This window comes from Capricornis sumatraensis, chromosome 14 (genome assembly GCF_032405125.1).
Source record: "Capricornis sumatraensis isolate serow.1 chromosome 14, serow.2, whole genome shotgun sequence".
Lineage (NCBI taxonomy): Eukaryota > Metazoa > Chordata > Mammalia > Artiodactyla > Bovidae > Capricornis > Capricornis sumatraensis.
The window spans coordinates 74,367,392-74,394,872 of record NC_091082.1 but is presented as its reverse complement, the minus strand read 5'-3'; the positions used below and the strand labels follow the sequence as shown (position 1 = coordinate 74,394,872).

At 37.7% G+C, this 27,481-nt stretch overlaps 1 protein-coding gene across 1 annotated transcript in view; it reads right to left on the bottom strand.

Annotated features, from left to right (window-relative positions):
* The window catches only part of HMCN1 (hemicentin 1), a 537,733-nt gene that overhangs the window by 79,731 nt on the left and 430,521 nt on the right, over positions 1-27,481 (bottom strand). The window contains exons 69-81 of the mRNA XM_068985901.1: positions 25,840-26,036; positions 22,209-22,290; positions 20,504-20,640; positions 15,473-15,614; positions 14,072-14,216; positions 13,574-13,701; positions 13,134-13,290; positions 11,508-11,629; positions 11,143-11,307; positions 9,007-9,114; positions 8,431-8,568; positions 8,184-8,318; positions 2,418-2,687 (exon numbers count right to left, since the gene is read on the bottom strand). Coding sequence (XP_068842002.1) covers positions 2,418-2,687; positions 8,184-8,318; positions 8,431-8,568; positions 9,007-9,114; positions 11,143-11,307; positions 11,508-11,629; positions 13,134-13,290; positions 13,574-13,701; positions 14,072-14,216; positions 15,473-15,614; positions 20,504-20,640; positions 22,209-22,290; positions 25,840-26,036 — 1,926 coding nt within the window. The remainder of the gene's footprint in view (positions 1-2,417; positions 2,688-8,183; positions 8,319-8,430; positions 8,569-9,006; positions 9,115-11,142; positions 11,308-11,507; positions 11,630-13,133; positions 13,291-13,573; positions 13,702-14,071; positions 14,217-15,472; positions 15,615-20,503; positions 20,641-22,208; positions 22,291-25,839; positions 26,037-27,481) is intronic.

Sequence of the window (27,481 nt, the reverse complement as noted above, 5' to 3'; positions counted from 1 at the left end):
ACCTCATATTAAAGCTAAAGAAAAAAATTTATTGCAGTACTTCACGTTACAACAAATGTAAGTAAAACTGGTGAAAACATTTAATTTAGTTTTTATACTATCACAGAGGAAATGTTTTATAGTGATTTCATAATTCCATGCAAATACTGCTTATGCTTCAAATTTTTTGAAATGGAATTTAGGCAACATGGAAAGATCAACTGAATATTTCAGGGTACAAAGAAATACCTTAGAGGATTCAGTACGAAGATATTTACTTCTAACAGAAAAGTTTAAATATGTTAAGAATTCTTGACTAAAAAAGGAAAAATATACTCTCCTCCCCAAACAGTAAATTTCAGAATTATTCAAATACATCAGTGAGAAATGGATCAACTTTTTCACAAATTTTTTAAAGTTACAGAACACAATAGGTTTCAGCAAAAAAAAAAGATTATATGGATATGCAAACCTTATATGAATAATTATATGCATAAACAGGCTTCCCTGGTAGCTCAGCTGGTAAGAATCTGCCTGCAATGTAAGAGACCCTGGTTCAATTTCTGGGTCAGGAAGCTCCCCTAGAGAAGGGATAGGCTACCCACTTCAGAATTTTTGGGCTTCCCTGGTGGCTCAGCTGGTAAAGAATCCATCTGCAATGCAGGAGTCCTGGGTTCAATCCCTGGGTTGGGAAGATCCCCTGGAGGAAGGCATGGCAACCCACTCCAGTATTCTTCCTGGAGAATCCCATGAACAGAGGAGCCTGGCAGGCTGCAGTCCATGGGGTTGCACAGAGTCGGACATGACTGAAGCCACTTTAACATGCACATATGTGCACACACGTACATAAATGATAGATAACATTGAAAAGCCTAAAACCTATTTTGTTGAATGGTATATCATAAATATCTAGTTCATTTTCATTAATTTGTTATATTTTCATTATCTCCTTTATCCTGGTTTCCCTGGAGTTGGTATTTCAACTTTGCTAACAGTTAGTTAGCTAACCAAAGGCAGTTCAACTTTGCTAAAGTTGCAACACTAGTGCATTTACTTACTCTTTGTTAAAATGAAAATTTTAAGGCTGTGACCACTATACTTGATTTTAGTTATGGGTACATACAATACATTTTGATGTGGTGTCCTTATTTTTATGATTTTCTAAATTTGAAAATAAAATCGTATTCTTTGACCTACTTGCTAATCAGAATGATAATTTTTAATTTGCTTGGGGTTGGGGTTTTGGCATTAAAAATTCATTACACATTTCAAGCTTTATTGCATTATGGGTGGGAACTGTGGCCTATACTTTTAAGTTATTATTAATGATTTCTTTGTTGTTTGCGTGCACGCACACTCAGTTGTATCTGACTCTTTGGCTCCAGGCTCCTCTGTCTACGGAATTTTCCAGGCAAGAATACTGGAGTGGGTTGCCATTTCCTCCTCCAGGGGATCTTCCTGACCCAGGGATTGAACCCGTGTCTCCTGTGGCTCTGAATTGCAGGCAGACTCTTTATCACTTAGCTGCCTGGGAAGTCCCTCTTTGTTGTTTAGTATACACTTACTTTTGATAAATTTTCTATAAACATGTGAAAAAAGGAATATTATTTATTTAAAACCAAAGGACTAATGTGTATTAATTAGTTCAATTATATTAGCTGAAAGCAAGAATAAAATTTTAGAAAATTCAAATACACCTGAAAGACAAAAAAACCACTTTCACAAATTTTTTTAAAAAGAAAAAACAGAAACTCGTTATTAAAATGAGAGATACTTCTGAAAATAGTAGTTGAACACAGTTTAATTTATTTATTGTTTCTTACCACTGATATTAACAGTTATTCTATCTTTAGTCTTCAAATATATATTAATTAAAATATTTCAATGCTGATTTTTAGATATTTTATTAGTTGTCTGAATACAAAGGAAAAACAGGTATTTTTTTTTCTATTACAAAAATATACCTGTAAATGTTTTGCTACTTTATTTTAAATGTTTTGCTACTTTAAAATAATGAATCAGATCTCCAATGCTCACTAGGTTCACATTACAGTTATAAGGTAGGTCACATGCTGGTTAGTTTTGGGCCAGGAGGACTTGCGATTCGAAAAGTAAAGCAGAAGAGCAATAAAACTAATGAACTCCTCACAAGTCAACTTACAGATCCCAGTAGTCACCATATGAGGGTGCTGGCAACAGATTAATTATCCTGGCTTTATGAATAAAATCACTCTCACAAGGTGTGTGCACAAATAAACAGAGCCGACCAAAAACATATTTGAAGGACATGCGTACCTACACACCACATGCACACACCACACTCCGCTCTGGTTTGCTGTTTTTCATTGTTTTTATTTCCATCATATTTTCCCCTGGTGGTCTCTTCTCTCTGCCGTGGTAAAGAAGTAAACTGAAATAACTTATGCTAAACAACCTACCATGCACGGTGAGCTTGGTGCTCGTGCTGCTTGATCCTGCCACGTTAGCTGCCATGCACGTGTACTGGCCAGCATCACCAGGCTGAGCAAACGCTATCTGCAGAGCACCGGAGCTGAGGATGCGCTGGCGGACTGACTCCATAATTACATGCCCATCTTTATGCCACATGATGTCAGGTGGTGGGAGGCCATCTGCCTCACAGGGTAGCATGATGGGCTTATCCACAACAGTGACGTATTCCTTCGGATGAGGGCTAATGACTGGAGGAACTAAAAAAGTTACAAAGTTTAATCATCATCTTAAAAGCGTGAATGTACTCTTTATGCAATGTGGTCTTATTCTAGCAAAATGAAGTCACGTGGTTATGAAACAAAGCCCTGATTTTACCGTATCATCAAAGGGTGGCTACAGTTTATTTTTGCTGGAAAAGAAGATTCATTGAATCCACTGCAGAAAATCATTCTCTACATAGTTAACAAATAGAAAGGACAATCAATCTTGAGATTTAAACATGTACTCATGAGGGATTGCATGTCCAGAAAACCAACTGTTGATAGAGGTATTTTCTTTAACACACATGTATTACGTGATTCATTCATCAGCTCCTTGAACTTTAAAAGTAGATCTCTTCCAGGTCTGGAAATTATTCACCTGCTCAGACCCCTTTATCCATGCTTTTCCTGCTGTGCTTATGATCTCATATGCTGGGACCATATTTAACAATGTATTATTTTAATGAATAAAGAAGTAGGATATTGAAAAGAATTACAATTAATCTTTGAACAGCACAGGGGGTAGGGATGATGACTCTCGGCACTACAGAAAATCCAAATTTAACTGATAATTGGCCTTCAGTATCCTTAACCCCTCTGCATCTGTAGTTTTATGTCTTCAGATTTAACCAACTTCGGCTCGTGCAGTAATGTAGTATTTACTACTGAATGAGTGGACCTGCATGGTTTGAATCATATTGGTTAAGGATTGAATTTGTACAGACGGAACTCTTCCTACTTTGTCAGAAAAGAGTGGACAGGCTTATGATGGCAGTTTCTCATCCTGGTGTTTACAATAGTGATTACCACTCATGCTATTTTACTTAGCTTTAAAGACACATCACATAATTATGAGAGAACAATCAAACACAAGTGAGGAACAACCAACCACAAGCACAGGAGAAAGGAAGGTAAAGATGATACCCCCTCCCAGTGTCAGTCAATCCAAGCCCAGAGACACTGACAAGGTGCAGAAAAAACGATGGTAAATTTACTGTACTTTTCAGTAAATTTACTTTACTGTGCAGGCCAAAAGAATAAAATTGTTTGAAATGTCTACCACCTATTCAAAATATTGTTACCACATGCTTTAAGAAACAAGGGGCCTCTGAGAACTCTACTGATCCAAGTTATGCCCTGTGGATAGCAAGTCCCAGAGACCGGGAAATATCTGCTGTGTCTCTAGAGGAGGCTGGGCAGAAATGGTCAACCAAGGGAGACCAAATTTTAGGGTACACTAACAGTAATGAGTGGGCTTCCCAATGGCTCCATGGTAAAGAATCTGCCTGCAATGCAGAAGACAAAAGAGATGTGAGTTTGATCCCTGGGTTGGGAAGATCCCCTGGAGGAGAAAATGGCAACCACTCCAGTTTTCTTGCCTAGAAAATTTCATGGACAGAGGAGCCTGGTGGGCTACAGTCCGTGGGGTTGCAGAGTCAGACATGACTGAGTGCGTATGCATACCCATGCACACACACACACATAATGGTACTGAGTAAATCAACAAGTTGTGAAAAATATGAATAACTTAAAATTATGTATATCAACCAAAGTTATCTGGTTGATTTTCTGCTTGCTATTACATACTGTTATCTGTTAAGAGGTTTTTTTTTTGTTGTTGTTCCCATTGCATGGCATATGGGATCTTAGTTCCCCAATCATGGATCAAACCCATGCCTCCTGCATTGTAGGCAGGGAATCTTAACCACTGGACCACCAGGGAAGTCCCTACATGCTGTATCTGAAAAGAGAGAGTCTATTCAGAGTTTTTCATGCCTCTAGAGTATGCAATTATCTCTGATTGCTTTTGGAATACTGAAATCCTATTAGTTGTTTTAATGTGTTTCTTTGTCCCATAATTGCTCCTGTAATTTTAATCAATTAGTGAAAGAAAAAATCCTAATTCTTTTATATGATCCCAATGGATGAAGCACAAGCTGGAATCAAGATTGTGGGGGGAAATATCAATAACCTCAAATATGCAGATGACACTGAAGAGGAATTAAAGAACCTCTTGAAGAAGGTGAAAGAAGAGAGTGAAAAAGCTGGCTTAAAACTCAACATTCAAAAAACGAAGATCATGGCATCTGGTCCCATCACTTCATAGCAAATAGGTGGGGAAACAGTGGAAACAGTGACAGACTTTATTTTCTTGGGCTCCAAAATCACTGCAGGTGGTGACTACAGCCATGAAAAGATGCTTGCTCCTTGAACGAAAAGCTATGACAAACCTAGATAGCATCTTAAAAAGCAGAGACATTCCTTTGCCTACAAAGGCCCTGCCTACAAAGGCCTGTCTAGTCAAAGCTATGGTTTTTCCAGTAGTCATGTATGGATATGAGAGTTGGACCATAAGAAGGCTGAGCACCGAAGAATTAATGCTTTTGAACTGTGGTGTTGGAGAAGACTCTTGAGAGTCCCTTGGATAGCAAGGAGATCCAACCAGTCAATCCTAAAGGAAATCAACCCTGAATATTCACTGGAAGGACTGAGGCTGAAGCTCCAACACTTTGGCCACCTGATGGAAAAGAGCTGACTCACTGAAAAAGACCCTAATGCTGGGAAAGATTGAAGGTAGGAGGAGAAGGGGACGGCAGAGGATGAGATGGTTGAATAGCATCACCAACTCAAAGGACATGAGTTTGAACAAACTCTGGGAGATTGTGAATAACAAGAGACCCTAGCATGCTGCAGTCCATTGGGTCACAAAGAGTTGGACACAGCTGAGCAACTGAACAACAATGTTGCCAAAACCAATGACTATTTCTTGGTCATCATCTTAATTGACTCTCCCTTGAGTTAAAAAACAAAAAATCTGTCTATTCCTTCTTGAAACTCTGTCGTCTCCTTGACTCCATCTAGTTTTCCTCTGTCATCTTTCCCCTCTCCTTTGTTATTCTTTTTAGCATTCTGTTTTTCAGACCTCTTAACAACGCAGAGTCTTGGGCTCTTTTCTATCCAAATACTCATCCAGTCTTGTGGACTGAAAAACCCTAATTACTTCCAAATTTGTATCTTAGGCTGTACTTCTCCTTTGAGTCCTGAATTCATAAATAATCAATGCTTTTTGACATCTCTGCTAGGATTTCTAACAGTTTCCCACATCTGACATGATCAGCCCACAAAGGTCCATTTAGTCAAGGCTATGGTTTTTCCTGTGGTCATGTATGGATGTGAGAGTTGGACTGTGAAGAAAGCTGAGCACCGAAGAATTGATGCTCTTGAACTGTGGTGTTGGAGAAGACTCTTGAGAGTCCCTTGGACTGCAAGGAGATCCAACCAGTCCATTCTGAAGGAGATCAGCCCTGGATGTTCATTGGAAGGACTGATGCTAGAGCTGAAACCAGTACTCAGGCCACCTCATGCGAAGAGTTGACTCATTGGAAAAGACACTGATGCTGGGAGGGACTGGGGGCAGGAGGAGAAGGGGATGACAGAGGATGAGATGGGTGGATGGCATCACTGACTCGATGGATGTGAGTCTGAGTGAACTCCGGGAGTTGGTGATGGACAGGGAGACCTGGCGTGCTGCGATTCATGGGGTCACAGAGTCAGACACGACTGACTGAACTGAACTGAACATGATTAGAAATCATGTTTTCCTTCCTCCAAAACTAGTTCTTCTCCTTGAACTCCGCCCCCCCCCCCCCCATAGCAATATCTCCACTCAAGCCCAAAGCCCAGGAAACATCCCAGTTTGAATAATCAGCAATCCTGGCTATTATATCTCCAAAAAAATTCTTGAATCCACCACTTCGTTTTTCATTTACCCCTGTGACTCTCATAAATACTGCCACCCCCAGCCAGACCATATCACATGATGCCTAGAGCCGTGGTCCTCAACATTTTTGGCACCAGGAACTAGTTTCATGGAAGACAATTTTTCCATGGACTGAGGAGGGGGACTGATTTTGGGATGATTCAATACATTACATTTATTGTGCACTATATTTCTATTATTATTACATCAGTTTCACCTCCAAACATCAGGTCTTAGATTCTGTTGGTTGGGGACGCCTGGCCTAAGCACTTTACTAGTTCTTCCAGATCTAGTCTTGAGCTTTCTCTAAATCATTACCTACATACCAGCAAGAGAGCTTCTTAAAACCAAACAAAAGTCTGTGTTAAATCATGGAAAGCCTTCAATATTGCACAGAAAAGAAAATCTTTCCTCTCCTCTGGTCTTCCAGGTGTTCCATGCACTGGCCCCACCTTATCTGCCACGATTCTTTTCTTACCCTTTCCTGCTTTGGGACCATTACACACACTGCCTTCTCTTCCGTGGGCACTCTGCTACCTTTACATGGCTCATCCTCACTCGTCATTCAGATCTCAGCTCTAATGGTGCCTCCAGAGAAGATTGGTTTTGTTTTTTCCTTCCTTACACCATAAAAATATTACGTCTGTAATGTTCACTATGGTGTTGGAGAAGACTCTCTTGAGAGTCCCTTGGATTGCAAGGAGATCCAACCAGTCCATTCTAAAGGACATCAGCCCTGGGTGTTCTTTGGAAGGACTGATGCTAAAGCTGAAACTCCAGTACTTTGGCCACCTCATGCGAAGAGTTGACTCATTGGGAGACTCTGATGCTGGGAGGGATTGGGGGCAGGAGGAGAAGGGGACGACAGAGGATGACATAGCTGGATGGCATCACTGACTCGATGGACCTGAGTTTGAGTGAACTCCAGGAGTTGGTGATGGACAGGAAGGCCTGATGTGCTGCGATTCATGGGGTCACAGAGTCGGACACGACTGAGTGACTGAACTGAACTGAATGTTCAATGTGTTTCTACTTAACATAATAAATGTTTATTAAAATTGTTGAAAAATACAAGGAAATCAGATTTATAACCTGCAGATAAGTAAGTGAGCTTAACTACAGTTATTCATTCACCCTAGGAAAATCACACTACAAGGAAATTCAAACCGCCAATGTGAACTGAGTAGTTCAGAACCCACTTCTAGGTCAGGTTGTTATCCACAAAAGCAATGCATGCAAGATATGAACATTATATCAAGAAAATGTAAGGTAACTATGAAAAAAAACCCCACTCTCTTCTTATATATTTTTTCTCATCAAGTTGGTTTACTTGCAATATGACTTACTTTTTGGTTTCAGAACTTCTGTCATTTTGTAAAATTAAAAACAATTATGATTTTTAAGTGGATATTACAATCCAGTGTTTCGTAATGTATACAGAGTAGCATTATGGAGAAAATGGTTTTAAAAATCACCTTAAATATGTGCTACAATAGAAGTACCAAATGGAGGTTCACAGAAATTTAAAATATGAGATGTCTCGGTTTTCTTATACAAATAATGCCCCCAAACCACCCAAGCACTAAATTTTTTTCTTCAAAAAAGTAACAGAATAGAAATAGAATAGACAACAAATAGAATAATGTAAACTAAGAATATGAAGGACTATGGCAGCATCATTATTTGACATAATATGAATTTTGATAGGCACTGCTATAAGCATATTTACTTACCTTGGACATTCAACTTGATTTTGCCCAAGGCTGTACCAGCTGGATTCTGAGCCACACACATGTAAGTACCAGCATCCTCTCTGACAGCTCTGGAAATCTGCAAGCCGCCATGGGGAAGAACTGCATGGCTTCTACCTACATCACAGTTAGAACAGGGTGAGAAGAATTTTTACTTTTGTTAAAAAAATTATACTGACTTCTGAATTATAAAACTGAGTTGCCATGACTGTCTTGAGAGAAACAGTACCTGAACTGATGACATTGATGCCTTCTTTTTGCCAAGTGATGAAAGGACTGGGTGTCCCTGTTGCTTCACAGGGTAATAAAATGGGATTGTTTAGAATGACGTCCAGCTCACTTGGCTGAGGCTGAATGACTGGAGCCTCTGTAAGAACCAATCAACAGAAATATTGCAAGAATGCTAGTTAGTGGCATAAATATCTACAGTAGCCGTGAGGTTAAACCTGTCTGAATTCATACTTCCAAAATATTAGTGATTTCATTGCCCCAGGGAAAAGTACATATCAGTCATATCACGTTGCTTTTTGAGTCTTGTTACTATAGCCAGTTTCCATTAGAAGAACTCCAGAGAAAAGACTAAAATCAGAAACAGATTGTAAAAATTCAACGAAAATAATTTAGAGGTTGTTCATTGTGGTTTGTCATCTGTATGCTTTCTTTAGTCTGCTGAAGAATATCTATCAGCTTTCCTAGCCCCAAAATATTACTGTGGTTTATGACCCTAGACAGGACCATCTTTGAAGAAAAAACATGACTTAAAGAGATAACAGCAAGATTTTAATGAATAAGCACCCTTTCATACCTTGGACATGAAGGCTCACATGTCGATGTGCAGAACCAGCTGAATTCCTGGCAACACAAGTATATCTTCCAGCATGGCTTAGTTGAGTGGCAAGTATTTCAATTGCTCCTAAAAAGGAAAGAAGAATTTCATGCATAGGGCATCCCTCGTTTTCTGGTTTGATAAACCATGTCTCTCTGATTTTTGTTTTTCTGTCCCCCTGGCATGGGGGTCCTTGGCTTGTAGTCCTACTTGTATTCCCTGTGCCTACCTAGCACAGAACTTAAAAAAAAAAAACACCATTAACAACTTTATTTAGGTGAATTTTCAGACTATAAAATTCAGCCATTTAAATGTACAATTCAGTAACTCCTGGCATATTACAGACTCATGCAATTATCACAGTTTAATTTTAGAACATTTTCATTACACCAAAAAGAAATCTTACCCCCGTTTATAGTCCTGCCTCACTCTCAACCCCACTGATCACTAATTTACTTTCTGTCTCTAAATATTGATCTCTTCTGGACATTTTACCTAGATGGGATCATACCGAAATCTTTTGTGTCTGACTTCTACTGTGAGCATAGTTTTTGAGTTGCATCTGTTGTAGTATGTGTCAATATTTTTGTTCCATTTTATTGTTAAATAGAATTCCATTGTGTAAAGTGAGCCCCACTGTTTATCCATTAACCAGTTAATGGAAATTTACACTGCTTCCAATTTTTGGTTATTCAGAAGATTGCTACATGAATATTTGCATACAAATCTTTGCATGGACATATGTTTTTATTTCTCTGGGTAGATACCTAGGAGTGGAGTTGCTGGGTCATAGGGTAACTCTTTCTTTCTGAGAAAGTTCTGAACTGTTCTCTTAGCACAGTACTTTGTGGTGAAGAATAGTTAATTTATATTTTATGATTTTACTTGCTACCCATCTATGCAGATTTCTGAGATAGCCAACATACTTTGCTATGAAAGCCAAGTTCATCTTTCATTATTTTCCTTCTTTTGAAGAAATGAATTCTCTTAGCATAAGATGCACACACTCATAAAGCCCCAGGATGTTCAGGATGTTAGTTGCTACTTTTTATCATCCTCCTCAATGCAGGATGAATTTTCAGAAACACGAATGTGAATCACCTGTACTTTCATTTAGGTGAATTATTTTTTCTCTTTAATACAGAAAATTTTCAGAGCTTAAATTTTATAAATGGTGTTTACAACCACCCTCAAAAAACAGCCACATCATAACACTTAGCACCCAATCGTACTTGTTAAATTATAGAAAACTTGAAAGCAAGAACCCTGTCTTAGTTTTAGATCCTCAGAAATTTAGTGGAGTACATAGTCCATTTTAGGTACTAAATGTTTATTAAATGAATGGACATTCTATTTGGCCAAAGAAGTATGGTTCACTCAAAGGCAACCAGTAAAATTTTTAAACCTTGTTGTTGTTTAGTCGCAAAGTTGTGTCCAATTCTTTTGCGACCCTATGGACTGAGCTTCCCAGGTGGCTCAGACAGTAAAGTGTCTGTCTGCAGTGCAGGAGACCTGAGTTTGATCCCTGGGTTGGGAAGATTCCCCTGGAGAAGGAAATAACCCACTCCAGTATTCTTGCCTGAAGAATTCCATGGAGAGAGGAGCCTGGTGGGCTGCAGTCCATGGACTGCAAAGAACTGGACATGACTACCACATACATGTACTGCAGCCCGCTAGGCTCCTATGTCCATGGGGTTTCCCAGGCAAGAATATTGGAGTGGGCTGCCATTTCCTCCTCCAGGGGATCTTCCTGACCCAAGGACTGAACATGTGACTCCTGTAGCTCCTGCATTAACAGGTGGATTCTTTACCACTGAGCTACCAGGGAAACCTTTCCAAACCTTAGGTTGAGAAAATATGCACATAAAATCTAAGTGGTCATGCTGAATACATGCAGATCAGTTTTAGTTACTATTTATTATTTTGTTTTCAGGTTTTTTCCTATCCCTTTCCCTCATTCTCCTCTCAACGCTAACTGAATTTTTTCCCAAATGTCTAAGCCTAGGAATATCGATATATTTTTTTCTTTTATTTTGGTGCAACAAAAGTTCAAGTAAGGCCATCCATTAGAACTAACCCAATCAATATCTGTGTCATCACTGAGCTGGGTCTTACCTGAGGACAGAATTCTATAGCCCTCTCCTCTGGGAAGCAGTCTTATACCATTCTTCATCCAGTGGATTGAGGGAAACGGAACTCCTGAAGCGGTGCAGGTGATCACTGCGGGGGTGTGTTTGGTTACTAGGAAGTCTGTAGGCTCATCAGCAATGGAAGGTGGAACTGAAAAACAACAACAAAAAGAAAGAAAAATACATGTTTCCAACCCTGACAGATTTCCAAAGCCTACTCATAAATCCTTCTCTTTCTACATTGAAAGTGAATGTTTGGTAAGTGGAAAAGGAAGCCCCTTTGTGAAGTGGTGAAAAGAAGAAATGACATCATTATAATAACTTTCAGTCCACATACTAAGCCAGCTCTACCTTGGACAGTGAGATCCACAGTTCTCTCGTCCTCTCCGGCATCACTGGTCACCGTGCACTCATAGGTCGCAGTGTCATCCACAGAAGGGGAAATAATTACCAGCGAACCTGAAGAAAGAAGCCTAGAAGAGATTTCAAAGCAATGAGGTGCTATATATCAGTTTTCATAAATGTTTCTAGTTGTTTTCATAAATGTTTCTACCATGTTGGGAGCTGAGGGAAATGGAACTCTTTCTTCAAATGTTAAAGTGAGCATTATTTTATGCATCAAACTTTAAGTCTATATGGCAGTGGGTTAACAGGGCCTCAACCTCAACATTTTCAGGAAGCAGTGGTATAGAATGATTGCCTTAAGAGGGAACCCTGCAGTTTCTGAATGCTGACAGCGTGACCAACCATGCTCTCCTAGGTGAAATACAGTGAAATGGGCACACTGATGATAGCCGCTCTTTACTGACCACCAAATACATTCCTGGTACCATCTCAGATGCTTCACATAGATGATCTCTAAATTTCACAGTAATTTTGCAGCTTGGAATTTGGTTATTTCCACTGACCGATAGGTAACTACAAGTCTGTCTTGCAGCTTTCCCTACTTCACATGTCTCCTTACATGTGGTGGATACCTTGGAGATGCACAGTACATAAATCAGAGTCTAACTTGAAATAAACTCAAAACCAAAGTTGTCTGAATCACTTAAAATATACAAAAGGCTGAGTAAACACACATACATTATTTAAAGTAATCTAAATAAGAATATCTGTTTTCTTACCTCAAACTGTGCACCAATAAATGGGAATAATTTGATTCAATGGGAACATATTTGACCTGCTTCTTAATTCAAGGGCATTGGCATTTTCCACATAGAGTATGCTTTCAAGTCATTAAACCCCCAATGCCAAAGGATTAAAAGGATGAGAAAGAGAGAGACGCAACAGATTTTCAAGTGAAACCCTCCTGATTTATGTTTCCAGATGTAACAGAATTGATTTTTATCAGGGTAGGTCTATGAAAACTTGTTTTTAGTGATATAGCAAATCTTTTGACAAGATATCTATTAACACAAGAAATGCTCATCTAAGGGATCAGAAATCTGTAGTATTTTTAAGGTTAGTCTTTAAAAATATGATATGATAGTAAGAAAAATGGTAGTAAAGCTGGAAGAGTACAGAAAATTGGTGAAACTGCTATTCTTCCACCTTACACATGCTGCCAACACTGTATTTGAAGGTATAAAATTTGATTTCTCTTCTGCAACTAAAACTCATATTATTTTTAAAGAGTACTTTTTCTTTTATACCAAATGATGTTTTTATCCTTTGTCATTATAAAATTACAAAAGGTGCTAAAAACAGCAGCAGAATGGAAATTTAATGCTATAGAGCTCACTGACAGTTATCCACAGGGCTTATGGAAAGAGAAGTTATACCTATAATTCAGAAAAAAATACTTTAGATTGAAAAACTAATTCAATACTAAGAAAAATATAATACGCTCTCTACAGACTAGCTAGTTTTTCACACTTTATACATTTTCTGTCCCCACTGATAAAGTAAAAATGTTAAATCTTTGAAAAATATGTTTCTAAATAGCTGGTGGAATTTTGCAGGTAAATTGCTCCTTACCTGTATGAATTCTGATTTTGATCCACATTCAGAAGATGCCCGTTTTTTCTCCAGCTGACTGACGGTTTTGGTATACCAGTAGCCTCACAAGCCAGAGTGGTTTGAACATTTACTGTTACAGTTATGTTGGTAGGACCCGGAGCAATGGATGGAGGAACTAAAACAGTTACCAAGTAAGAGAAAACACATTCAGCAAACAGGATGCCGTTTGAAGTATCTCTGCCAAACTGAAATTAATCACTGGTAACTTGTTTACATTTATGAACACAATAAGGTTCTCTGCACTTACATAGTGCTGTGATAATGCCATTCACCATGAGTCTTGATTGTTCATAATAGAGCACTGGACCTGAAGGTCTTTGTGCTATGACCTCACTGGTTTAGGCAACCAAAGAACATCTGACTCTAAGACTGGATGTTGTTCCTAAACATATATTTACCATGGACCTGTAAATCTATTCGCCTGCGATCTGTTCCAGCAGCATTGGTAGCCATACACAAATATCGCCCACTATCAGTCACTTGTGCCGACTGGATATGAAGGAATCCATTTTCCAAGATGGAGTATCTAGAAGAAAGATCACACGTGAAGGTCTCTGAATGTGAGTCTTTCTGATCATGCACATTTTAACTGAGAGCATTTTAAAAGACTCAGTTATCCATTGTTAGTCCTTTTCCTGCTTCAGAAATTTGTAATACCCTTGGTAGAAAAAAGGGATATTCTGAAAAGGGGTATAGCAGATGGACTTATGATCTTGGATACATTATAACTGTTATATTTTGGATGCAAGCTTTTAGGAATTAGAGTTAGGGTTTTAAAATACTGCAGTTTCATTCTCATATTAAGATGAAAAGACTCAAATAATGCATTGGATCAAATATTTAAAAACTTACATTTCAGTCCCTACAGTATTTTCATCCTTTTCTAGAACTGTTACCTTGCATGACTCCCAGATAGAACAGCTCCATCCTTTCTCCATGTTATCTTTGGGGCTGGCACACCTTCCGCAAAGCATTCCAATAGAGTTGACTTATTTAAGTGAATGACAAGACTCTGGGGGCCACTCTTTATGCTTGGAGGAACTATAAAAGAGATGCATGTGGAAATTTTCTTTTATATCAGTAACACAGCCTGAACTAAGACTCTGACTAGGTAATAATACAAGCTGAGATTTGAGTCTAATATATGGCTTTGGCTATGGCTAATTCAGGTTAGTATAAATAGAATTGGGGTTGAATTCCTAAAACCTTATTCAAGATAAGATTTTATTTAAAAATCTACTCAAAAATGAAGTGGGGAAGAGGCTTTAAATCCCTGATATGGTGTGTGAAGGGCTTCCCTTGTGGCTCAGGTGGTAAAGAATCTGCCTGCAATGTGGTAGACCTGGGTTCGAGCTCTGGATTGGGAAGATCCCCTGGAGAAGGGAAAGGCTACCCACTCCAATATTCTGGCCTGAAAAATCCCACAGGCTGTATAGTCCATGGGGTTGCAAAGAGTTGGACATGACTGAGTGACTTTCACTCACTCACTCATGGTGTGTGAAATCTTTCTATGGAAGAGGCTTGAAAAGAGTAAAAAAAAAAAAAACCAGCTCTGGTATGATACAAATTAAAGATGATATTTCTTATTTCTCTTTGGCCAAATAATGGTCAGAGAATGTTAACACTGGAACAACTTCACTTTAAATAAAGCTTAGAAAGTCGGCTGTTTAAAAAAAACACATCTGTGATTAATCATGCAAGTCTCAGAGCATGTATTTTACTAATCACTGAGTTCACATGGGAATACAAAACTTGAATTTTAATTTTAGTGTTAGAGATATTAACTGCCTGGGTCATCCAACTTGTAAAATTTCATCTATTAAAACATCAGAGGAGTGGTTTTTAAAAGTCAGTGTCATATTCCTGAAATTTGGCAAATTTTAGTGTTTAGATTTTATATTTGAGAAAATTACAATCCCATGGCAGTTTCTGTCTAGCACATATATAATCAAACCCCAACATCAATAAACGTGACTAAATAATTGGCTACTTGTCACCCAGAGATTTAGTGTATTAACTTCTCCAGTGGCTCTGATCTGAATGATATAAAACATCAGAATATTCTGATAACAATTGGACATGTATTGTCCTCTAAGAGAAATGTATCTTTAATTATATTTTTGAAGCTGAGTTAGTTTGAATATAGCTATAGCACAAATGTCACATGTTGTCTATGTCAAAAGAAATAAGATAAGCACAAGAATTTGTTTAGTGTGCTCATAAAAAACAAAAATGTTATCTCTTTGAATGTCCTGTCTAAATTTTTAAATTGTAAAACAGCGGTTAAGCTTTCTTACCATTGACAGTGAGAATAAACTCTCTTGTAGTCTTTCCCACAATGTTGCTGGCAACACAGGTATAATTGGCGGTATCACCTAGATCTGCATTATTAATTTGCAAGTATCTCCCTCCAGATAGGATTCTTATTCGAGGTGTTGCCTGGATTCAACAAGGAAAATTTAGCATTAAAATGTCAGGAAAATGAAATACGAATCATCAAAAGTAACCAAATAGTGAACTGTAGCATACCTGTCTCCCACTATCTTCGTCTGCTCCCCCTACCACTACCCTGGATTAAAAACTCTTGGGAGCTATCTCTATGAGTGTAGTTAAGGCAAGAGCACAATCAGTGTCTTGTTCTTCACAGTGACGGCTACAGTGATCCACTCAAGGATGGAAAAGGGTTTCAAGCTGGGCTCATGAGCACTCCTTGCAGGACATTTCTGGAAGTGTTGGGATAAGGTATATTTTTACTGGAATCTGATAGTGAGGGTGACATAGGCTGGTGGCAGTTGTACCACCATGTGGGGACAACTTGCTGTGAATCTAAGACATAAGCAGCACTGAGATAAAGAAGGAAAACAGATGTTTGACTACATAATTAGAGCCTCTGGATAATGCCTAAAGCTTAAGTTCACCAATTATTATTGCTAATAAATATGTTCCTCCTGATCCCAATTAAGTTAACAGTCTGAAGCCTGTTACTTAAAGCTGAAAGTTTCCTGATAATAAATTACCTTTGGTTAACTTAAAGGAAACAATTATCCTTCAACATTTTTAAAATAAGTAAATAAATGATTTTAGTTTACAAATATTTGTCAAGCATTTATTTTGTATCCAGGCATGGGACCAAAAATTATGAAACTACAGAGATCTATATTGAGATGAAATACTGAAATATAATGATATCTACTCTATTATGTCCAGTTGAGAACTGTTCAATACGTGAACCGTGAACTTCCTGATGTTCAAGCTGGTTTTAGAAAAGGCAGAGGAACCAGAGATCAAATTGACAACATCCGCTGGATCATGGAAAAAGCAAGAGAGTTCCAGAGAAACATCTATTTCTGCTTTATTGACTATGCCAAAGCCTCTGACTGTGTGGATCACAAGAAACTGTGGAAAATTCTGAAAGAGATGGGAATACCAGACCACCTAACCTGCCTCTTGAGAAATCTGTATGCAGGTCAGGAAGCAACAGTTAGAACTGGACATGGAACAACAGACTGGTTCCAAATAGGAAAAGGTGTACATCAGGCTGTATATTGTCACCCTGCTTATTTAACTTATATGCAGAGTACATCATGAGAAACGCTGGGCTGGAAGAAACACAAGCTGGAATCAAGATTGCCGGGAGAAATATCAATAACCTCAGATATGCAGATAACACCACCGTTATGGCAGAAAGTGAAGAGGAGCTAAAAAGCCTCTTGATGAAAGTGAAAGAGGAGAGTGAAAAAGTTGGCTTAAAGCTCAACATTCAGAAAACAAAGATCATGGCATCTGGTCCCATCACTTCATGGGAAATAAACAGGGAAACAGTGGAAACGGTGTCAGACTTTATTTTTGGGGGCTCCAAAATCACCACAGATGGTGACTGCAGCCATGAAATTAAAAGACGCTTACTCCTTGGAAGAAAAGTTATGACCAATCTAGACAGCATATTCAAAAGCAGGGACATTACTTTGCCGACTAAGGTCTGTCTAGTCAAGGCTATGGTTTTTCCTGTGGTCATGTATGGATGTGAGAGTTGGACTGTGAAGAAGGCTGAGCGCCGAAGAATTGATGCTTTTGAACTGTGGTGTTGGAGAAGACTCTTGAGAGTCCCCTGGACTGCAAGGAGATCCAACCAGTCCATTCTGCAGGAGATCAGCCCTGGGATTTCTTTGGAAGGAATGATGCTGAAGCTGAGACTCCAGTACTTTGGCCACCTCATGTGAAGAGTTGACTCATTGGAAAAGACTGATGCTGGGAGGGTTTGGGGGCAGTAGGAGAAAGGGACGACCGAGGATGAGATGGCTGGATGGCATCACGGACTCGATGGAAATGAGTCTGAGTGAACTCCGGGAGATGGTGATGAACAGGGAGGCCTGGCGTGCTGCGATTCATGGGGTCGCAAAGAGTCGAACACGACTGAGCGACTGAACTGAACTGAACTGAACTAAGGACTGTTCATAAACTTTTAAAAAATATGCCAGGTAGCAACAAAGGCTGATATTTTCCGGTTGTGCCAAAGTGGATCTGCTTCAGGAAGAGTCCAAATGAGATTTTTCTACCATATGGGTTCTGTCCCAGATAAACATATATTCCTAGTGAAAAAAGTTGTTCACACTAAGATGTACAGTTCAGGTCAATTTATCTTTAAAGTCCACACATTTTCTGTAGGCCTTTAATTGCTACAGGGGCCATTAGTAGTAAATTTTTATTATTTCTAATGAGAACAGGTGATTTTTTTCAATATACATGGAAGTTCCACAAAACATATTTTAATTTTTAAGTTCAATATGGGTATAGCAGGACTTTATGCTAATAAAAAGTTCTGAGTTGATTTTTGTGTCTTTCTTCCATGAATATCAGTAAGTTCTGCTTATTTACTCAGTCTCACTTCAACTTTCTCTGGTTCTCTTCCCATTTACTGCCAGTGATTCTTCCAAATTTCATTTCTTTCCTTAGAACCTTATTCTGAGCAATGACCCTGTTTCCTACTCCACTGAGAAAATCAAAGCCAAGTGCCTGCAATTTCTCCCTCTTGCATATGAATGCAACCTTCCTTCCTACATTTCCATCTCTGTGGAAAAGGTCGTCCCTTCAGTCCAAGGCTAATCTCTTCATCTGTCACCAAGGGTCCCATCCTTTCCCTACTCAACACACTTAGTTCTCGATCTTCAAACTCTTCTAGTTAATAAGAACATACAAATCTCTTTTGCATTTAAATAACAGTCCACAGTCATTCCCACTTCCTCCTCTTTCACTCCCCCAACAACTGTAACGTGTCTTCTCCTTTGATCAATCTACTGAAGGCTGCTTACATCTTGAAGCACATCTGTGTATTACCAAAGCCAATAAATACACTTTACTTTGTATCTTGACGTGAACTCCGTTAACTGCTCCCTCTCTATTTCTTGGCTTTCAGTACACCAACTTCTCCGAGCGTTCCTTCTCAGTCCCACTTTTCTCCTCTTCTTCCTTGGCTCACCTTTTAATTCTCAATGTTGTCTTAGGCGTTATTCTCATTTACAGGGCTTCTCATACCACGTGCTTTCTGGTTGACCTCATACAAACCTATAGCTTCGACAACAGGCTATACTATTGAGGACCACCAAATCAAAGATATTTTTGAGTAAATATGGACCCATATTTCTTAGAACTTTGTGGAATTTCCATTTGGATAATATATAGGTAATTCAAATTCAAATTATCTAAAACTGAACTCATCTCTTTTTTTTTTTAACCATCTACTGTTGAATTCAGTCTGTCCCAGTACTGACGTCACTTGGTCGTATCTGAAATTAGCCTGATTTCTCCATCATTAACATTTACTCAGTCTCTGTCTGAACATCTAGTGGTCTAGAGTGAAATGCACACATGGGAGATAAGACTATGGAGGAAAAGTCAGAGCATGAAGAGCTTTGTGAGCAAAGCTGGGCAACTGAACCTGAATCCTGAAATCTATGGAGAATCATCAAAGGATTTTAATCAAGGTCTACTTCAACCATACCAAGCTACCTGCAGTTCCTGAGACAACAGCATTCCTCTTCCTATAATGCCTTTGTGCATACTGTCACCTATGTTTGGAGTCCCCTTCTTTCTCACCCAACATTTAAACTGAACTCACCCATTCCAAGAGGCTCCCCTGGGCTATTCTTTACCCTTAAGTCTGGGTTACTTGCTTCTTTTCACTGTTTCTCCTCTGTATATCCCTCTAAGATAAAATTTATCAGCAGTATCAATTTTCTATATCTGTGATGTACTTCTGTATATTTTCAGATAGTCTATGAGCTCCTTATGGATCAGGATTATTGTCAGGAGCAATCACAATGCATAGCATTATAGCAGGCACACAATAAACAGAGAAACTGAGGCATGGGGCTGTTAAGTGATACGCATGATAATTAAACACATTAGTAACTCTCAGAATCCAGTCTCTCTGTGGTTAGTGTTTGTGCGATTTGATGATGGCTAAAGTCTCTCTGTCTTAGGTATTAGGGACATGATTTCCTTTTATTTAGACTCAGTGTATCACAATTGGTTATACTAAGAGGATGAGGAAAAAGAAGGATAAGTAACTACTAGGATAAAGACAATCTGACATTCAAAGTCAAGGCTTAGAGCCAATCCTAAAAGGCTACTTAGGATTCTAGGCTCTGATACTCTATGAGAGCAGACAGGTATCACCAGAGCATGGGCATCTCACAGAGCCAGTAACTGTATTTCCAAAGATTTCAGTCTAGACTCCTGGTATGGGAAAGATTGAAGGCGGGAGGAGAAGGGGATGACAAAGGATGAGATGGTTGGATGGCATCACTGACTTGATGGACATGAGTTTGAGTAAGCTCCTGGAGTTTGTGATGGACAGGGAGGCCTATCGTGCTGTAGTCTATGGGTCACAAAGAGTCGGACACGACTGAGTGACTGAACTGAACTGATTCACAGATCCTTGGGGTCACTCCTGAGGTCCAAGTTTAGATTAAGGAAAGTCAGTAACAGGTTTGCCCAGGGACTTGGCAAGAAAAGTCAGTTCTTTTGAGACTTTGATGGCTTCTTTTCTTTCAAGAAAAGACATGAGTGTTTCAATCCAAGTTTATTTCACCAGCTCCAGGGGATACATACTTAGGCCAATTTACAAAGTATGCGAATCAAAATACCTGTCTTTTGACTCATAACTAGCTACTACCTACACCAGCAAAGGCTGAGTAAAGAAGGCTGACAAAAGGACTCTGTGCCCAGCCCTGCAATGCTGAAGAACTAGTAACCTGATGTTGAAGGACTCTATAGCTGATTTTTTTTTTTTTTCTCAAAATGAATCTGTGGAACTTGGCAAAACTTACCTGTAACCGTTCTCCATTTTTAAGCCAAGTGATTACAGGTGGAGGCACTGCATCTGATTTGCATTCCAATGTCACTTGTCTGTTCCGTAACACAGTGAAATCCTGGGGCTCACCAGTTCCAGCAATATTAGGGGGTACTGGATGGGAAAACAAATACACCAAAGGCTTTTAATAAATGAGATACAAAATGCTCTGGATTATCTTAGGTGTTCAACAGTGTTGTTTCTGCTGTATGAAAGAAGCAGCAAAGATTTAAAACGCTACTCATTCAATTTATAGTACCCTGATAACAAAGAGTGAACTTTTTAAATCGTACTCAGTACTTAAGTACCTTAAGTAATGAAATTCTTCTGATAGCCCCATGAATGATAGGATAAGTAATATAACCACATTTTATCACCATTTAATAGGTAAAGAAACTAAGGCCCAAAGAAGGGACTTTTTTTGTGTGTGTCCAGGTCTACACCTGGTAATAATTTTCTCTGAACATATTTTAAAACTTTTAAATTAGGTTCTGTTCATCATAACAAACAGAAATATATAGATTTTTCTTAATATGCAGAAAGGGGGGCAAAAAAGGGGTAAGGAATTAAGAGGTATATACTACTATATATAAAATAAATAAGCTACAAGGATATAAAGTAAAGGGAATACAGTCAATATTTCATAATGACTTTAAGTGGAGTATAATTTCTAAAAATTTTCAATCACTATGGTATATACCTGAAACTAATATAAAATTGTAAATCAACTATACCACAATTTTAAAAGTGTATATTTTTTATGTGACTGCTGTATACACAACTTACACGTCAGTTGGTCTAATTTGTGTATAGGGCTGGTGGGGGCAGGAGAACACTCCTACATTACACCAGGCCTACATTTTGGATTGCTTAGTGATTTAGGCTATGAGGAGATAAAGATCTGTTAAGTTCTTTAAATGTTCCTCTCTTTGAACAGTAATTTCCAGCTCTGTGTCAAAGTAGGACCAGCCATAGTCTAATTGGCCCTACTTTCTAGAAGGTAATTTGGTCTTGAATGTGTGTGTGTGTATGTACGTGCATATGCGTATAGTTGCATATAATCAAGAAAGTGGACTTATAGAAATTTATTAAAACAAAATAATTAAAAATAGGTCAACACACTTATACAAGAATGTCTATAATAGTGCTGCTTATGTTGGTAAAAATACAGAAACAGCCAAAAATAAGGAATGTATTAAATAAGTAATGGCATGTTCATAAAATTGGAAATCATGCAATCGCTAAAAAGTAATGTTATAAAAATATATATTTTTTGACATGAAAACATGTTCAACATGCCACTGAAATAAAGAGTTAAATACTATATGCCACATGATCACATTTCTGTGACAATATTTATATGTAGAAAGGTCTTATTCTTGTGTGATGAGATTATGAATACTTTTTATTTTCATTTTTACTCTAATTTATATTCTATGATTTAAAATCAGTGAATATGAATTATTTGTGCAGGAACAGAACATATAACTCAAAAATCTACTAAACTACTCCCATGAGCACATGATCAGTCAAATATAAAAATCAAAATTTCAAAATACATATTTCCTAATATATAAACATAGTTTTATGATGTGTTGGATAGCTGCCCTATGTTCCATAAATTATGCCTTTTAATTAGGTATAAGTGTATGATGGACTGCAGGACATTTTGCCAGCGTTACCATGCACTCTCACTAAATACTCTTTGTCATCATCTCCTGCAGGACTGGATGCCAGACATGTGTATCTTCCTGTATCTTCCACCTATAAAATTCAAATAAGTGAATTGCACAAGGTTAACATACTGGTTTTGATGATGAGAATAAATATCTATTATAACAAATGTAAAGGACTCACACAAAGCAAGATATCATTAATACAGCATAATAATTAACATTTAATAAATGTACTAACATTTGTATTTAGCACTCTGATACTGAGCTCAGCATCTCTGCTACATGTAAATCTATGTATTTGACATAGATTTAAGGGGGTTTCAGGGCACCTGTTCCCAATAAAATCTCTTTTTTTTTGGTAAAAAATAAAAAAGGAAACAAAAAGAGAGTTTCAGTGTTTGATCTCAGAATGTTTGCACGTTATGTATGTTAATGATGTCAGAGAAGGCAGATACATACAGGACACAGCACCACATATGACACAAATACTACTCAGTATTTTTTGAAGAAGGAAGTATTTATGAATTTAAATTGCAGATTGCAAAATTCTATTGGAGACTTCCTGAAGCAAGTAAAACACATTAATCAACTAACCAACCAACCAAAGTAGTAAATAAAAATCAGGTTATTTTAATAAAGAACATTAATACCATATTTTTAATATTCCTTGATATACACAGAGAAACAATATAGCCATGTTATGTAATTTGGCTGTAAATAAGTCAGGCTGACAGAAAAATCTATTTTCTGACTAAAACCAGAAACATTTCTTTAAAAATGCCCATGCAGAGTTTCCACTGAAGTGTTAGACTTTATTCATATTTGACACTGTGTAAACACAGCCCATGCTTAAATAAGTGAAAAGTATACACTGAAAAACAGATGATCTTACTACTGTGAAAAATGTATTTTGAAAAAGTAGAAAATCCTGTTTTCATTTATTACTTGAATATTCCTAGAATACTGAGAATTTTAAAATTCTTACTTCAAAACTGACTTTATGGGTTATTGAAAAACTTTTTTTTTTCAGTGGAGTGCATAGACTCCACTGAAAAAATTTTAGATTAGGATGTTAAGACTAGTATGTCTGGAAAATTACTAACTCTAACTTTAGAAGAGTGACAGTCACATCGTCCTTCAGTTAAGAATTGAAAGGGATGTACTACTGCCTGGAGAATAATTTCAAAGTTGCTCATCATATCTTGAAAACCTCTAAAAGTCAGCTCTCCTCCACCAATACAGTCTATTCCCCAGTTATATTGTCCTCTCCACTTGTCCTGACTCAGCCAAGCCTGCACCATCACTCATGACTGTTCTTAGATCTTACCTCCTCCCAGAACCATTTCCTGACAACTTACACCCTTCTGAATATTGATAATTACTATCAGTAGCTACATTTCCTAATGTGTGTTCTCTTAATAGAGTGTTTGAAAAATTATAATTAATCAGGCTTTTTAGAGAAAGACTTTGCAGACATGCATTATGGCTCACAAAGGAGAGAAAGGTACAGTTTTTCCAACCTGTTTTGTCACAGAAGGAGAGTTTGATGGAAAATGTCTTAGCAAACTCATCTTTCACCACACAATTTGGAATTTGCAAAATATCCATTATGTACCAGGCATAATTATGTGCAATAGATACATACACAAAAAGACAAAGTTCAGGTAACTAAGATATAATTTAGTAATAAGGGCTCTGACAGAGATAAAAGAAAACACAGAGGAGCAGAGGAACCATGAGCAGTCTCGCGACTTGATGATATTTAATGTTTGAATTCTATAATGTTTTAATGGTTTGCTATTGTTTCTTTTCCTAATTTCATCATGCGTGCAGTTTTATTTTTCTTAGACAACTGAAAACTTTTTGAAGGCTGAGAAATGTCTTATGTATTATATTTGTGTTCTTCACAATAGCTAGACTATGTGGGTCACCATTTAACTCTTGATGGAAACTCTGTCTTAACATAACTCTTCATTTTCACATTTAAGACCTAATGTAATGTGGCCTTATTTCCTTTTAGAGCTTTAGTTACCATGATTCCTTTATAGTTACGGTTTTAGTGTACACTTCACTGTCTCCATGCTATTCCTTAAGTTACAAAATTCTTTGGCTTCCCTTTTGGTCAGCTGAAATTATAGCATTCAAGTATTCTGATTTAGCAAGTGGTTTGATAGTGTGACCTGAGTTTTTTCTGGGTTACTAAAATGCTTGATGGAGAGAAGAGGGAAATGCAAAGTATGTTCTCTTTAATGTTAGAAACAAGAAACTGGGCCGACTTCCACTGGCTACGCTGTTGAACCAGACCCAGGATTGAGACCGATTCCATCACTGAGCCAGTGATAAGTACTGGACAAGTGAATACTTCGTCTTTTTCTGGATTTGTAGAAAGGGGATAAAGACATTGCCTTACCCAGTTGTCATGGTGGTCATGGGTGTGATAGAGCTGATAGCGTAACATAAGACTGATGCAATTCATAACCCTCAGCTCTCTTTTCTAGCTCCCTTTCTTTTCCGTTTCCTCAGTGAAAATGTACATGAAATATGATTAAGTAATGTATTATTCTACCTTTAATGGAATGATGATTATAATAACAATAAAAGCAGCAGTAACAATAATCATTCAAACTCAATTTTAGCATCTCTGCATACCTATGGCATCAGTCTAAGCACATCACTTTACATTATCTCTAAGGCCCCAAGAACATAAGTTCAGTATTGTTCCTATTTTGATCCTCAGTTAACAGAGGAAGGCATTAGGGAACATACGGATAATATTTGTAACATAAGGTTTGCCTCTGTTTTCAAAAGAGTATATTGTTAAAAGACACCCAAGACATACTTCTCTTTAATATATTTACATTTTAGATTAATTTCCTTAAACATAAACTAAAAGAACAGTCAATTTTATTGAATTGACCATTTTTGGAAAAATTCCATCTCTTCAGATTTTCAAGTTTGTGAGTTCATTCTGAAGATCAAAAGTGCCCTTTGAAGCCTCTTATACACATATGTTTGACTGCTTTTTGCCATTCTATAAAGGGCTGCTGCTGCTAAGCTGCTTCAGTCATGTCCGACTCTGTGCGACCCCACAGACGGCAGCCCACCAGGCTCCCCTGTCCCTGGGATTCTCCAGGCAAGAACACTGGAGTGGGTTGCCATTTCCTTCTCCAGTGCATGAAAGTGAAAAGTGAAAGTGAAGTCGCTCAGTTGTGTCTGACTCTTAGTGACCTCATGGACTGCAGCCTACCGGGCTCCTCTGTCCATGGGATTTTTCAGGCAAGAGTACTGGAGTGGGGTGCCATTGCCTTCTCCGCTATAAAGGGCTATATGGCACAAACCAAGAGCTTCAGGAAATACACTATCACTTATGGCATTGTGAAAACTTGAAAAAAAATATATATGAAGGTATCTTGCTTTCTTCTATACTTAATCTGATAATTTCACTTCTTCGTTTTAGTCATGTTACCTTGTAAGTGTCTATTCAATCACGCATGTCATAGAACAAATCTACCCTTGCTAAAGTCACAGAGATCTGAGATATATTCAGACTCTAAGACAATTTCTCCAACACTCCCCAGAGATGAGCAAGTGAGACGTTTAACCTAGGACAGAATAATCATGTGAATCTTGCACTAACCTGAGTACTAGATATTCGAAGAACCTCTCCTCCTCCAAGAGTCTGCATCTGATTCATCTGTGGAAGGGGTCGACCATCTTTCATCCAGGTAATCTTAGGAGCTGGGATTCCAGAAGCCATGCAGGTAAGTTCAAGAGGATTATTAACAATTACTGACATCTCTATGGGTTCTTCAGATCCATTGATATGAGGTGGTTCTATTTAAAAGGAATTAAAGACAACAACAAAATAAACTTGCTGTTTGAAAAGATACTGCAATTTAGAAAAACTTTAAAAATTCAACTCAAATTTATCTTTGTACAATACACATTGATTTGGACAAGAATACCAAAAGGACAATTCCTTATTATCATTTCAGTATTATTAATGAGATGTTATTCGTCATTGGCACTATTTTATTTTATTGTAGTGTAGTGTTAGTTGCTCAGTCGGGTCTGACTCTTCGTGACCCCATGGACTGGAACCCACCAGGCTCCTCTGTCCATGGGATTTTCCAGGCAGGAATATTGGAGTGGGATGCCATTTCCTTCTCCATTATTGTAGTTTATCGAGGAACAATTTATTAAGTGTCAGCACTATGTAAAGTCTTTGTGCATTATCTTTTCACTGGCACTATTTTAAAAGAGACAGATCATTCTTATAATAGATCATGAAGTAAACGGCAAGCCACCAAAGGTAATTAAAGCTCAGCAATTGAGATTCAGATAATTAGAGCAGTCTTACTTAACTGTGAAGATTTGAAAATGATAAAAACTAAACCCATCTTGTACTATTTTTTAAAGAGTTACTTAAATAAAGTAGTGTGTTTTTGCACCTTTAAAATATCTATTGTTTCTGCAAAAGCAATAAGCCAATGCTATGAAATTCTGCAATTATCTTTTCCATGCAGAACTTTAAGAGGAAACAATGACTAAGCAAAAGAAAAACAGTTACATTCGGAGACTATTTCTGCATAAAACACATTTGTTATGTCTGGGCAGAAATAATTTCCTCTTTTGTTATTTATACTTCTAAATTACCTTTCTCAAGAGGATGTTAAAGAATCTAAACACTTGGAGGAAACATTAAAGTTTCTTAGTCCAACTATTCCTAAGTTTAAGAATCACTTTAAAACAGATTTCCCTTACACTAATCATTCAAATTTTCTATGAAACTTTCCAGCTTACTATTTCACAAGGCAGCAAAAATAGCTGTTGGACAGCTCCAAGGATTAGCTGTGTGCGTGTGTGCACATGTGTGTGTGTTTTAAATCAGGCACATAGTTTAGAACAGAGGTTCACAGTAGGAGACAGAGAATCTGGAATCAAAACAGCCTGATTTTGATTTCTGGCTCCAACAATTATTAGGTTAGTGAATTTGAACAAATCTTTAAAAAAAAAAAACACTATTATTTAACTAAGAGAATTGTGAAGATTCAAGATTTAATGATAATCTAAAAGTATATTTCTTTTGTGTTTCTGAACTGTTTTATAATTAAAGGTTTATTAACATAATAAAAACTTTCTTAAGAAAGTTATAACTACTACTAAGTATACTATATCTGTTGGTGTTATTATTAAAAACTGCCTCCTAGATTTCTTAAAAAACTAGGAATAAAACTACCATATGACTCAGCAATCCCACTACTGGGCATATACCCTGA